The sequence below is a fragment of the Abramis brama genome (genome assembly GCF_963993115.1).
Source record: "Abramis brama genome assembly, chromosome: 1".
NCBI classification, from domain to species: Eukaryota; Metazoa; Chordata; class Actinopteri; order Cypriniformes; family Leuciscidae; genus Abramis; species Abramis brama.
In genome coordinates, this window is record NC_139963.1 from 16,438,546 (window position 1) to 16,451,201 (window position 12,656).

At 36.7% G+C, this 12,656-nt stretch overlaps 1 protein-coding gene across 1 annotated transcript in view; it reads left to right on the top strand.

The window, feature by feature from the left end:
- fam20ca (FAM20C golgi associated secretory pathway kinase a) overlaps positions 1–12,656 on the top strand; it is a 74,195-nt gene that overhangs the window by 52,291 nt on the left and 9,248 nt on the right. The window contains exons 5-8 of the mRNA XM_084130766.1: positions 5,499–5,614; positions 8,285–8,465; positions 8,727–8,836; positions 11,800–11,881. Of these exons, the coding sequence (XP_083986892.1) occupies positions 5,499–5,614; positions 8,285–8,465; positions 8,727–8,836; positions 11,800–11,881 (489 nt within the window). The remainder of the gene's footprint in view (positions 1–5,498; positions 5,615–8,284; positions 8,466–8,726; positions 8,837–11,799; positions 11,882–12,656) is intronic.

A 12,656-nucleotide genomic window follows, 5' to 3' on the forward strand; every position in this document is an offset into this window, starting at 1 on the left:
TTAGTATTAGTTGCCTAAAATAATCAAAAAAATGATTTAATTACTCATTGTTGAAGTCTAATAACTCATTATGCCTCATTTTTGCTTGGCCCCTTATTTGCTGCTTGCAGCTATATTTATTATTATTATTATTCTCATGCACAACCAACATCAAAAGTGACACATGCTGATAAATTCCAGAAGCAGCACCTACAACTCTGTTATTTTGTTATATAAATACTGAGCACATCTGAATTCCAGTGAAGCACTGTTTTTTAGTAAATAAATTAATGTTAATGTAGTAAATAAATGTTATTAAGAAAACACCATTACTTATTTGAAAGAAATACTTTGATGTTATGTTGTAAATTCAAAAAGTCTGGTTGTCTTACAGTCTAGTAGCCTGTGTGACGGCTCATTCAAACCCCATTCAACCAAATAGCCTTTAAGAGTAAATTCCCCTCACAGAGACCTTCAGTTTGGCTTTCACCCAGTTATTTCACTGAAAACTCCTGTAGGACTGGATACTGCTCTGGAATGGACGTGGGCAGAGGAAAAGAAACCAAAACCACACACACACACAACTCACATTTACGCACAAGATCGCTTGCACTGTTGTGATGTCAGAAAGCCAAACCAACTCTTATTATATTCCCGCCACTCTGCGCATGTCACTCAAGACTTTTGGACAACGGCCTGAAAAGCACTTAGTGCTATAGAGTCGATACACCTTACGGTTACACCGAGAGGAACATGTGTGCTAAGTGGGCTAAGATTAGCTTAGCATAGCTGGCTCTGATTTGCCGTTTTCTGTGATCACTCCGTAATACTTCCAGGAAAGATCTTACAGTTGTTTCAGGGAAGCACCATGTAAGAGACACCATGAGCTGTTGAGAACGATATCTTTGTATGTGATTGACAGTTAAGATCTGTGGTTTAGTGCATGTCTGTTTGGATTTTATGGCTTTTTTCCTGCGCCTGTCTGCGTGAGTCTTGTAATCTGTCTGTCTGAACGCATAGTTACGTGGAGAGAACATGCACCTGCAGTTCTGTACACACACAGACACACACACATCCCTTTAGTTGCTGATCCAGCCATGCAGGCCACTCGGCAGACGTCCATGTTGTCTGTTCGCTGGCGTCACAGCTAACTGAAACTAGCATAGCACTACCTGAAAAAAACAGACCGCTGAAAGCCACCCTTTCCTTTTGTTGCAGGAAAAGCGCTCTTGATTGCATTTACATTTGTAATATGTAATACAGTGTGATTAAAATTAAAAGATGAAATGTGTTCAATGTTTCAATGTTTTTGAAATGCTCAAATTTAATCTGGTGTTGTGTATCAATGTTTAGATTTTCTGACTAAATAATTAGTCAAGAAGAAGCTATGGGAAACAGTATCTGCAGTATTTTCTGTTTTATACTGAACATTATGGTAAATAGTATATGGTCACCCAGCTGTTTCATGAATACAGAATATACGGATATATATAGACTACTGGACAACGGCCTGAAAAGCACTTAGTGCTATAGAGTCGATGCACCTTACGGTTACACCGAGAGTAACAAGGTGCATGTGAGTGCAGGCAGAAGTGAGAAGAAAACTCCCTGCTGACTTTAACAAGACGCCCCACAGAGGAAGGCTTTGTGGAATCAGAGAGCTAATTGAGTTTGTGAGACCCACTTGATTTCCTCCAGAACGTTGTTGCTGTCATGTCCATGATATATTTTATTTGGGAGAGAAAAAGCGCAGTACGATATGCCAATTTATTGTCAGCTGAGTGATAACGCTGAGAGGATGCTTGCTAGTGAATTATTATATTGAAATTCCATTAGCGTGTGAGCATGTGAAAACAATTGAATTTGACAAGAAACGTTGTGCTACTGCAGTATGTTTACAGGATGTAAACCACTTCCATCGGCGGTTCCTCGCTGTTATAGCTTATTTCCACAAATGTCTGTTTCTAGAATGCGGTGTTTCCACACTGGGCTCTTTGTCGCCTGCGTCCAGAGTTGCTTTGCAACTTGCGACCCCTGAGTGGTTTCATCTCAAAGGCTTGGGTTTCTGTCTCTCAGGGGCCTGGAGCCCATGCGTCGTTGGAGGTTGAATGTTGAAAGCGCTCACACAACACGATGTGAGCTTTTCTCCGAGACGGCCCACTGCACACACAGACAAAGACTGAGAACTGAATAAACCCTCCACCAGGGTTGTGCACCAGTCAGAATTGAATTCTGAAAGACTTTTACATTACAATTCAATTCCTCTATTTGAATTGAAATGCAAACAGGGTGCAAATTCAAACTGTATGTCACAGTGTGTGGCTGTAATGAGCGCACAAAGACAAAATAGGCAGTCTTTTAATAATAATCTTAACAGAATAACATATAACATATACCATATAATACTAAGATGACACGGAACACAACTGAGGAAACTAAGGACAAAAGAAGTGGTAATGAACTGAACAGAAACAGGTGCGTAATTAGGAACTTTGGAAACTAACACACGATAAAAGGTATCTTTTCCATGTTAATCAGAGTTTTTGTCCTAACCAGCCACGACATAAAATCAAATATAATCTATAATGTAAATACAAATTATAATATTTATTATCCTCTCTAGGGTCAACAAATTTATATATATACAGACCCTTTCCAAAAAATTAGAATATCATGGAAAAGTTTATTTATTTCCATAATTCCATTCAAAACGTTAAATTTCCATAGATTATAGATTCAGGGCCCACAACTTAAACGATTTCAAGTATTTAGTTGTTTATTTGTACATAATTTGGGCTTCCAGCTCATAAAACCCACAAAAACAGGATTTCAAAAAATTAGAATATTGCATGAAATCACACAGTAATTACACAGTGATACCATGGTCATTGAACCAGGTTTTGGTTCTTTTGGCAGTGTGGGCAGGTGCAAATCCTGCTGGAACCATGTCTACCAGGACATTTTCAGAGCACTTCATGCTTCCTTCAGCAGATAAGCTTTATGGAGATGCTGACTTCATTTTCCAGCAGGATTTGCACCTGCCCACACTGCCAAAAGAACCAAAACCTGGTTCAATGACCATGGTATCACTGTGTAATTACTGTGTGATTTCATGCAATATTCCAATTTTTTGAAATTCTGTTTTCGTGGGTTTTATGAGCTGGAAGCCCAAATTATGTACAAATAAACAACTAAATACTTGAAATCGTTTAAGTTGTGGGCCCTGAATCTATAATCTATGGAAGTTTAACGTTTTGAATGGAATTATGGAAATAAATAAACTTTTCCATGATATTCTAATTTTTTGGAAAGGGTCTGTATATAGTTACAATTTAAATAATACAATCCCCTCGGACACTGTAATATTTACAAATGTAGGCTTTTCTAAAGATACAGAGTTTTATAATAAATAAAAAAAGTGGCAAAATAAAAGTGATAATGTCAATATATAATGTAATTATTTTGAGTTATAGGATTTTTTTTGTAATACAGCTGTCATAATTATTCAACCCCCATTCATCGCTGCTGTTTTTAAGTCACATATTTGTATGCTATGGTACAAAGCCTTTGGAAACTCTATAACAAAACTGAATTAGCTTGTGTGGTTACACATACATACATTTAGCCCTTGCATGTGCTAAAGTTGAGTAGCAAACATGGCCAAGTTTAAAGAGTTCTCATAAAAGCTATAGAGAATAAATGGTTTTATTACATTAGAAAGTCTATGGCTACAAGAAGATTTCCAAAACACTAAAAGTTTGTAGAGACACAGCTGGCAGCCTTATTCATAAGTTTACAATTTGTTTTACCAGAAAACCCTTGAGGGTGTTGAAGAAAAAGCACAATATCATTAAGGGGAATACAATGTTTGATCAGAGAAAAAAACAAACAAATTATTACAAATTGGATGCCAAAGATCTGCAAGATGACCCGATGAAAGGAGGAAAAAACATTTCAATGCAGAGTATAAGAAGAACACTAGACAAGCTATGCTAAAATTCATTTGGATAGACCTGTGGACTTCTGGAAGAATGTTTTATGGAGTGATGTGACCAAACTGGAACTTATTAGGACCCATGGATCAGCGGTATGTCTGATGCAAAAAAGGTAAAGCTTATGAGCAGAAGAACACCATCTTCATGGTCAAACATGGATGTGCTCCAGTCTTGTTATGGGGTGCTTTGTTGTAGCAAGAAGTGGAAATCTTGACTGTATAAAGGACATCATAAATTCTTTGAAGTATCAAGCCATTTTGGCAAAGATTGTGATGCCTTTGGTGCAGAGACTGAAGCTTGATGATCAATGGACTTTCCTGCAGGACTGCCATCCAAAAGTGTACATCCAAATCTACTGAAGCTTGGTTCAGGGATTAGTCATAGGACGTTCTTGAGTGGCCTGTACAGTCTTCAGATTTACATTTGGTGGAAAAATGAAGCGAGCCGTGGTATCGTGAAAACCAAAGATTATCAGTGATATGGAAGCTTTTTCAAGCGAGGAATGGGCCAAGACTGCAGTAGAGAGGTGACAGAAGCTTCTTAGCACTTGCAGCGTTTATTGGATGTTATAAAGAATAAAAGTGTGACTTTTGGAGGTTAAATAATTTTTAACATTAATGTTTAGAGCCAATTTGATCAACTTTATGTTCTCAGAATCACTCAAATGTGTATTAATACATTTTCTATAATAGTTTACTGATGCCTTTTTGAATTGTTTACATAAAATGTTTTTCTTAGCAGCAAAATGTCTTGCAGGTCAAGAGGGTTATTCTAAGATATTTAGAATAAGTTTTTTGTCGTTTTTTTATTTATTTTTTCATTTATTTTTTCAAAATCAGTCTATCAGTTGAAGAAAATAAAATTCTAGGTGTTAAGAGATACAAAAAAAAACATCATTATAAAAATTAATAATCTAAGGTTGTGTTTTACTACAAATCTTGTGTTATGTTAATGAAATTCCTCCTGTTGAATTTCTTTAAACTGAATTCCTCTTCCTATAATTCCACTTCAACTTCTTGTGAGGCGTGTGGCTGATTTAATAAAAAATTCACATTCTGGAATAATTGAAAAGGAGCCAATTCTGACTTTTGCCCAAGACAAGTACACAAGAAAGACGAAATGAGTGAGAAAGTAGAGGGCATTTATATCCTGCGGTCTGTGGCCAGATGCTAAAACGCCAACAAAAGTCTTTAAAGAGCTAATAAAGTACAATCACAGAGGTGTCATAAAGCCAGTGAGTAAAGAGTGGGCTCAGTTGCTTAGCAGTTGCTCCTTGAAGAAGAAAAAAAATCGTTATCCAGCCACTTTAGAAATTGCTTTATTCTATGGATTTTCTGCACTCTTTATTGTTTGCTTCCTCATTATTGATTGCGGCAGAAGATTGAATGTCTGGTGTCACTGTTCTCATAAAGCAGCTTGTGATGTGAACTGTGCAACGTCTGGATGAAGAAACACCACAGGTGTTACATCTGATAATGCATTGCAAATGAATAACTGACACGGTTATTTGTTTGTGGCACACAGAATCCTGGATTTCCGGAGAGTTCCCCCGGTGGCCGGCAGGTTGGTGAACATGACACGGGAGATCCGAGACGTGACCCGTGACAAAAAGCTCTGGCGGACATTCTTCGTTTCCCCAGGTATGAGTGGCTTCCGCGTGGCCTTTTCTTCTATCCCATCACGCCATACCCCCCCTCCTGATTGTTGGCTTCTCACGCATATAGAGTTCAGCACAGCGACAGAAACTGCATCACTACATGCTAAACGTATGCAATTCCCTGCCAAATCCACAAAACTATTCACACTTCTGAGCATGAAGTAAGCCGGTTTTATGACAAACATCCAGATGCCTATGTTGTGTAGAAGTGTTAGCATTTAGCTACATTTGTTGCACAGCCTACATAGCGTCAACGTTAGCATCTTGATATACATATTTATAACTGCATATTCCTTATTTCAGCAGCTTAAAAAATCCTCAGAGAACCATCACAAACTACAGCCAATATTAGCAACCCCCAGCCAAGATGCTAGGCTAATTACAGCCTTTAATTGGGGAGTAACAAGCATGCAATAACACACGTGCAGCAAGTTTGGCAACTAAATTACCGACATTTAGATGATGTAAGTGTTCGGATGAGGCACACAGATTGGCCATATTCTTTCTCTGCAGGGCTATCATTAGCATTCTGCCTCCACTTTTCATGACAAATGTGTTTTTGTGGGAAGGAGTGAAAGGGCTCCTCTTCCCCCGGGGAGCCGTGTCAGGAAACATTTGAAAAAAGGCGTTATACACAATGATTCATCATTGGCTAAACAGCAGCGCTTAATGAGCCCTTGGTGAATCCGAGCGTTTTAGATCACTGACATCCTTCATCACATAAAGGCACATCTGGAGAAGTCACCTATTTCAAAAACATGCTCTACAAACTGTATTAACACTATAAACAAGGTTTCTGCACAAAAGATTGTCATAGTTGCTTTCAAATGTGTTTACCATCATGATGATGGGGGAAGGGACGAGTGGTATGATGCTATATAACTGTATGTGTCAACCTTTTTTTTTTCTACCATGGTAGATACATTTATGAGGCTATTACTGGGGCGGCTGCTTTCCGTTATTTATATATAAGACTGATTAAGAAACATGGAGTGAAGCAAAAATACAGAGCAGGATGTGTCGCAAACAAGTCAACATGAAGAAAAAGTCAACCTAAGCAGTTCAACTGTTGTGTGTTGGTTATTTTATAACAAAATTTTGCTCCTCAAAACAGAATTTATAATATCCTTGTGAAAAAGAAGCACACTTATTATGTGCTTATTACAGCAATAATATACTTTGAAGGAACGTAGTACAAACTGAACAAAATGTTTTGGGACTCTTAATTGCATGTTAATTGCAATTAAATGAAAATGCATTACAGTTTAAATTCATATTACATGGAATTAGCTTAACCTTTTTGACATTTAAATAGGACTTACGTACATCTGTATATGTAATTTCATAATAACGACTTTTGTCGTTGAAATATGGTTGTAGTGTGTGGCTGAATGTAAGAATTTATGGCAAACTAAAATATACTTCAATGTAATTTCTCTTAAAACTTGTATGTTATGTATTTAAATATATTTGTAATTACACATTTGTAATTATGAAGTTGCAATTTAGTACATTTAAAATGTATCAGCTTGTACTATCAAATAATACACTACATTTAAAGTTAAAATCAAGTAACATGCTCTTTAGTATCTTAGTCAAGACATACAATTTAGTTATTTAAAGCATGACAAAAGAGTATTAAAGCATACAAATTTTAAATATAACATTTTAAACTTTAAATTTGATACAAATGTACATGTACTTACCACAGTAATAACAGTAAATTATTCATAATTACATGCAACTAACCCTCAACCAAATCCTAATCCTACCCTAACCCTATAGTAAGTACATGTAGTTGCTTAATATTACTCAGTACTTAAATATATAATTACACTGTAACAATGACACCTTAAAATAAAGTGTAACCCACTTAGGTTTAGGTTTAGGGTTATGCATGATTTACTGTTGTTACTATAGTAAGTACATGTACCGTGTAACAAGGGCACTGTAAAATAAAGTGTTTAAGTGCACTTCCTTTTCACAAGGGTATGGTTTCATTTTATTTCAAGGTGTCCTTGTTACAGTGTAATTATAGATTTGAGTACTGAGTAATCATAATGTACTTACTTTAAGGGGTAGGATTAGGGTATGCATAATCTATAGTTATTACTACAATAACTACATGTGTAACATTGAAAAAGTGTTACCGGGAGTACATGTACTGTTTTGAGCCTGTGTTTAACACTTTGCTACATTACTAATAGGTGGGAAGTAATCATTTATCACAGTATACAGCATGTCAAGAGTTATCAAGAGTTATTTTCCTACTAAATCAATGAATGGTTAATATTAGATGTATAATTCATGATTTGAAACATGAATTAGGCCTACTAGATTATTTTCTTTCTTTATTTTTTTCGAAACTGGATGCAGTCTAAAAGATAAGATTATGTATGCATTACAAATCAATGCATCAGTGAGAAACAGCTGCTTTACATTTTATAAAACTTGAGTTAAATATCTGGGGAGTCCGAAAACTTGTAGGTTCAAACCCCGTAATGAACGGTCAATAAGCTATTACCATTGTGTGCTTGAAGACACTTAACCCCATGTTACACCAGAGGGACTTTCCCTCACTAGTGGTCCATTTTGAGACCCCAAGAACAGTTTTTCTCTTTCCTAAGACCCTTTCACTTCCTCACCTCTGCAGCCAACAACATCTGCTTCTACGGCGAGTGCTCGTACTACTGCTCTACAGAACATGCCCTGTGTGGGAAGCCCGACCAGATCGAGGGCTCCCTGGCTGCATTTCTTCCTGACTTGGCACTAGCTAAGCGCAAGACCTGGAGGAACCCCTGGCGCCGGTCCTACCACAAACGCAAGAAAGCTGAGTAAGCTCTTTTTCTCTGCTTTATCTCAGGTCTCCACGCACCACCCCATATCTTCATTAAACTACAGTCTGGCTTTATCAGCAAAAAAGACTACTGCGGTTCTCACTTACTCTCAGAGAAATCCTATCTGTGCTGTAAAACAATGGGCCATCCTGTTTGAGATGGAAGTTGTACTCTAGTAGGGTTATTTACGAGAAGGGGCAAAATGCAGATCAAATTCAAAGGTGAAGTGAGTTTCTTAGTGGTTTTCTCTGTTATAAGGTGGGAAGTGGATCCGGATTATTGTGATGAAGTCAAACAGACTCCTCCGTATGACCAAGGCACACGACTTCTGGACATCATGGACATGACTATCTTTGACTTTCTAATGGGTAAGTGTTTTAAATTGTTGCAGTTTTGAATTGAATATTTGTATAGACTCATGAAGTCTTGGATAAAATTGAATTGACTTCCATGCAGGAAAAAGTTCATTGAACACCTTTTGTGACAACATGCCCCCGATAATAACCTGTACATTTTGTCTCCTAGAAGTTGTGTAATAGCCAGCCAATCAAATTGCTTAATATGGTCTATGAACTATATGAAAGCATGTTTCTGACTTAGTGTAAAAAATAAATAAATAAATAAATAAATAGGGAATTGTGCACTGTAGGAAATTATATGATCCATAAGTTTTGACAACATATGTTTTTACATTGCTTTAACTCATCAAATAAGTTTTTTTTTATAAGTTATACAAGATTCAACAAATTTTTCAGTCAGTTTAATGTAATTTAAGTTGAAATGACTGAAACATCCAAGTTGATTGTACTTAAAATTTTAAGGCAGCAATTTTTTTTAGCGAAGTCACAATTGCTATACACAAAGTCAAACTGTATGATAAAAAAGTCCCATTGTGAGATTACAAAAATACATTTGGGAAGTGCAGTCACATTGCTAGCTTTATAAAGTCATGTCTCAAGATAAAAAAATATATTTGGCAGATATTAAGTTGCATTATGAGATGTGAAGTCACATTGCAAAATAAAAAAAAATGTACACGGCGAGATACATTTTTATATAAAGTCACATTTTGCGATAAAGTCACACTGCGAAATAAAAAAAAATCACATTTGGGTGATATACAGTCACTGTGAAATTGAAAAAAGTCACACTGTGAGATATGGTCACCTTACAAGATAAAAAAGTATATAAGTGTATATAAAGTCAAATTGTAAGATGTAAAGTCCCAACTATATAAAATAGAATGTCTCAAAAATAACATCACAATTTTGAGATACAAAGTCAGGTACAAAGTTACATCTTTGTTACATGTACTTGCTGTTGTAAATTTAGAAAAATAGCATGCAACTTACCCTAAACATAACTCTAATATTAAGCAAGTACATTTTGTTCATTAATATTACTCTTTATCTCCCAATTGTAACTTTATATCTTTCCGTGTGACTTTTTTATTGTGTCCTTGTTAGAGTGCAATTATACACTTAAGTACAAAGTTAGGAGTATAAAGTCTCAGGTTTCGAGAAATAAAGTCACAAATGCAAGATATGAAGTCAGAATTGTGGGATGTAAAGGCTCCAGTAGTGATCAGACTGTGGGTGGTCTCCTGGGTGTGTCGTCTGAGGTTGAGAGTATTTTGATCACGTCTTCAGCGAGGCTGTTCTGGTGGGATTTCCCCCGTTCATCATAAGTCCACGCTGCTTTTCTGTGGGGACATTGTGTGAACAAACTCCTTCAGCCCTGGTTGTGTGTGGATACATACTGGGTGTGTATCAATGAGCTCACTAGCTCAGTAGTCAGGGCACTGATCAGGGTGTCGGCCATTTTAAGGGCTGTCACAATCGCAAAATCTTTCCAGTGCACTGGAACGTTCGCTCCCTGAAAAATCCCACGATGCACTGCAAAAACCAGGGAATGGTTTTATGATCCATCTATGCTCCCTTAACGGAAATTATGTCGCATTTCTGAAGCGCAAAACATAAAACGCATGAGCCAACTCAATAAATATGATGCGCGATAGAAGATTTAAGATAAACCTTTTTTATTATTATTATTGTTATATGTCAGCATAAACACACATCGCTTGACAGGTTGTGAACACATCTACTGTAGTTAACATTTTTAATTAATATTCGTCTGAAATGTTGTAAGGACATGTAACAGAACAATGTGTTTATTAAACAGCATAACAAATAATATCAAAAAGATATAGGTTTTACAACATTGTATGTAGTCATGTCGCCGGAAATTGAGTAATCACTGCCCCAGTCCCAGACAGCAGCACAGTGTCGGCCCAGATCCGGCCCACATCTGGTACGCGTTGAATCCACATGTACCAGATGTGGCCCGGATCTGGGCCAACACTATGTTGCTGTCTGGGAGTGTGTAGTGAACCAGGGTCCTTACCAGTGCCCGTATAAGACACGAAATACTGATTCAGGAATCGAGGGAGCTAGAGAGCTGATTGAGACGCACACATAGAAACTGATTCAAGTGTTTTCTCATTAGTCATTAAGACAACTAAAATGATCAACTGTAAATCTGGACTTTATGAATCATAATTTAACCCCTTAGATAACCCATTATGGGTTGTATTAATTATTTTATTTTTTGAGTATCATATTTGACATATCAGGCTTTTATGGCTCATATAGTCTGATATAGTGAGAATATGAAGCTCATACTCAAGGAGGAAAAACACCTCACTTTTATTCAGAGGCCCAAACTGAGCAAAAATATGCAATTTGGTCCAGATGCTGATATTTACATGACCGAAAAGTAAGATGAAATGATAGCTTGTAATGTAAATCATTGAGATCTAGTATAGCAGATATAAAATGTATATAACTATCAGTTGTCTCTCTATATATCCCAACAATATGTCTCATTAGGATGATATTTAAATGCTTAGTTTTATGATCAAAGCTCGGTAGTTTTTATTGTGGAGGCAAAACATATAATGCATTCAATACAGTGATGATTGAGAGTTGGATTGATAAACGTTTCTGATGGATCGTATTTGATACTCACATTTTAAAAAGATGTTTCTACAACATGTCGTAAGTTGTTTTAGTCCATGACATATTACTAACAATAAAGTTATTCTTATGTTAAGATTTCTATCAGTCAGACGACAGACGGCATGTAGTAGATTGTGCAACAGGTTTTTCAGCAGTTGTGAATGTGATCATGTTGATAATATGACACAGAAAGGGCTAACTTAAAGGTGCGATGGACTTCCTTTTATCAGTAATGAACATTCAATTATTTTAGGTTCTACATCCCACGTCAATCCTACCCTATTTCACTCTCTCCATTTGTTTTAATTGAACAGGCAACATGGATCGTCACCATTACGAGACTTTTGAGAAGTTTGGAAATGAGACTTTCATTATTCATTTGGACAACGGCAGAGGGTAAGCCGCCTTTATTAATGTGTAACGTCCTGTCCGTCCTTCACACCTCGCTCCTCATGACTCCACTCACAGGCTCTTCCTTTTTACACTGAAACCATGGAAACAGTGTGTTTCTATCTTAAGAGGTGTGAATATGTAGATGTGGAAGGTCAGATTTATATGGCGTCGTGTCTCAGGGTGTAATGTGTGTGCAGTCGAAGGGCTCACGGTGGGTATGAAGTCACACAGGTGCTCGCACAGATAAAGGATTTTGATTAAACTGACATTTTGCTTTTTCATTCTCCACATTTGTTGCTGAAGCAGACCACTGTGTGGAGCCGTAGCTCCCTCAATGCCAGATTAATCTAAGGCCTGGCTTAAATTTGCATTTATTTTCTTCCATTTTGTGTGAAATACAAACACGAACTGAATCTTCGATGGGGTTTTACCGCTACAAATATGTTGCAAATGCCCTGTCATGAGGTTATATGAAGGACTACTCTTTATTTGTCAGTATTTTTGTTGAAGTTACTGTTCTGTCATTACTTGTACTTGGCAGTTTTGAGAACATAACCGTAAATGTAAGGTATGGCCTCTGAAAAACACATTTCAGCTCCACTGAACCATAAAAGCAGTGCATACAATTTGACACACCAATATGAAAGTAAAAGTAAAATATTAACATAGGTGATTTTTCCTGTTATAGGCTGTGTTTACTTTAAAGAGCTGAAAGTATTTGCTGTGTTCTTCATATTCTAACTTTTATGACTTCTGAAAATTGAAACAAGTTTTAGAC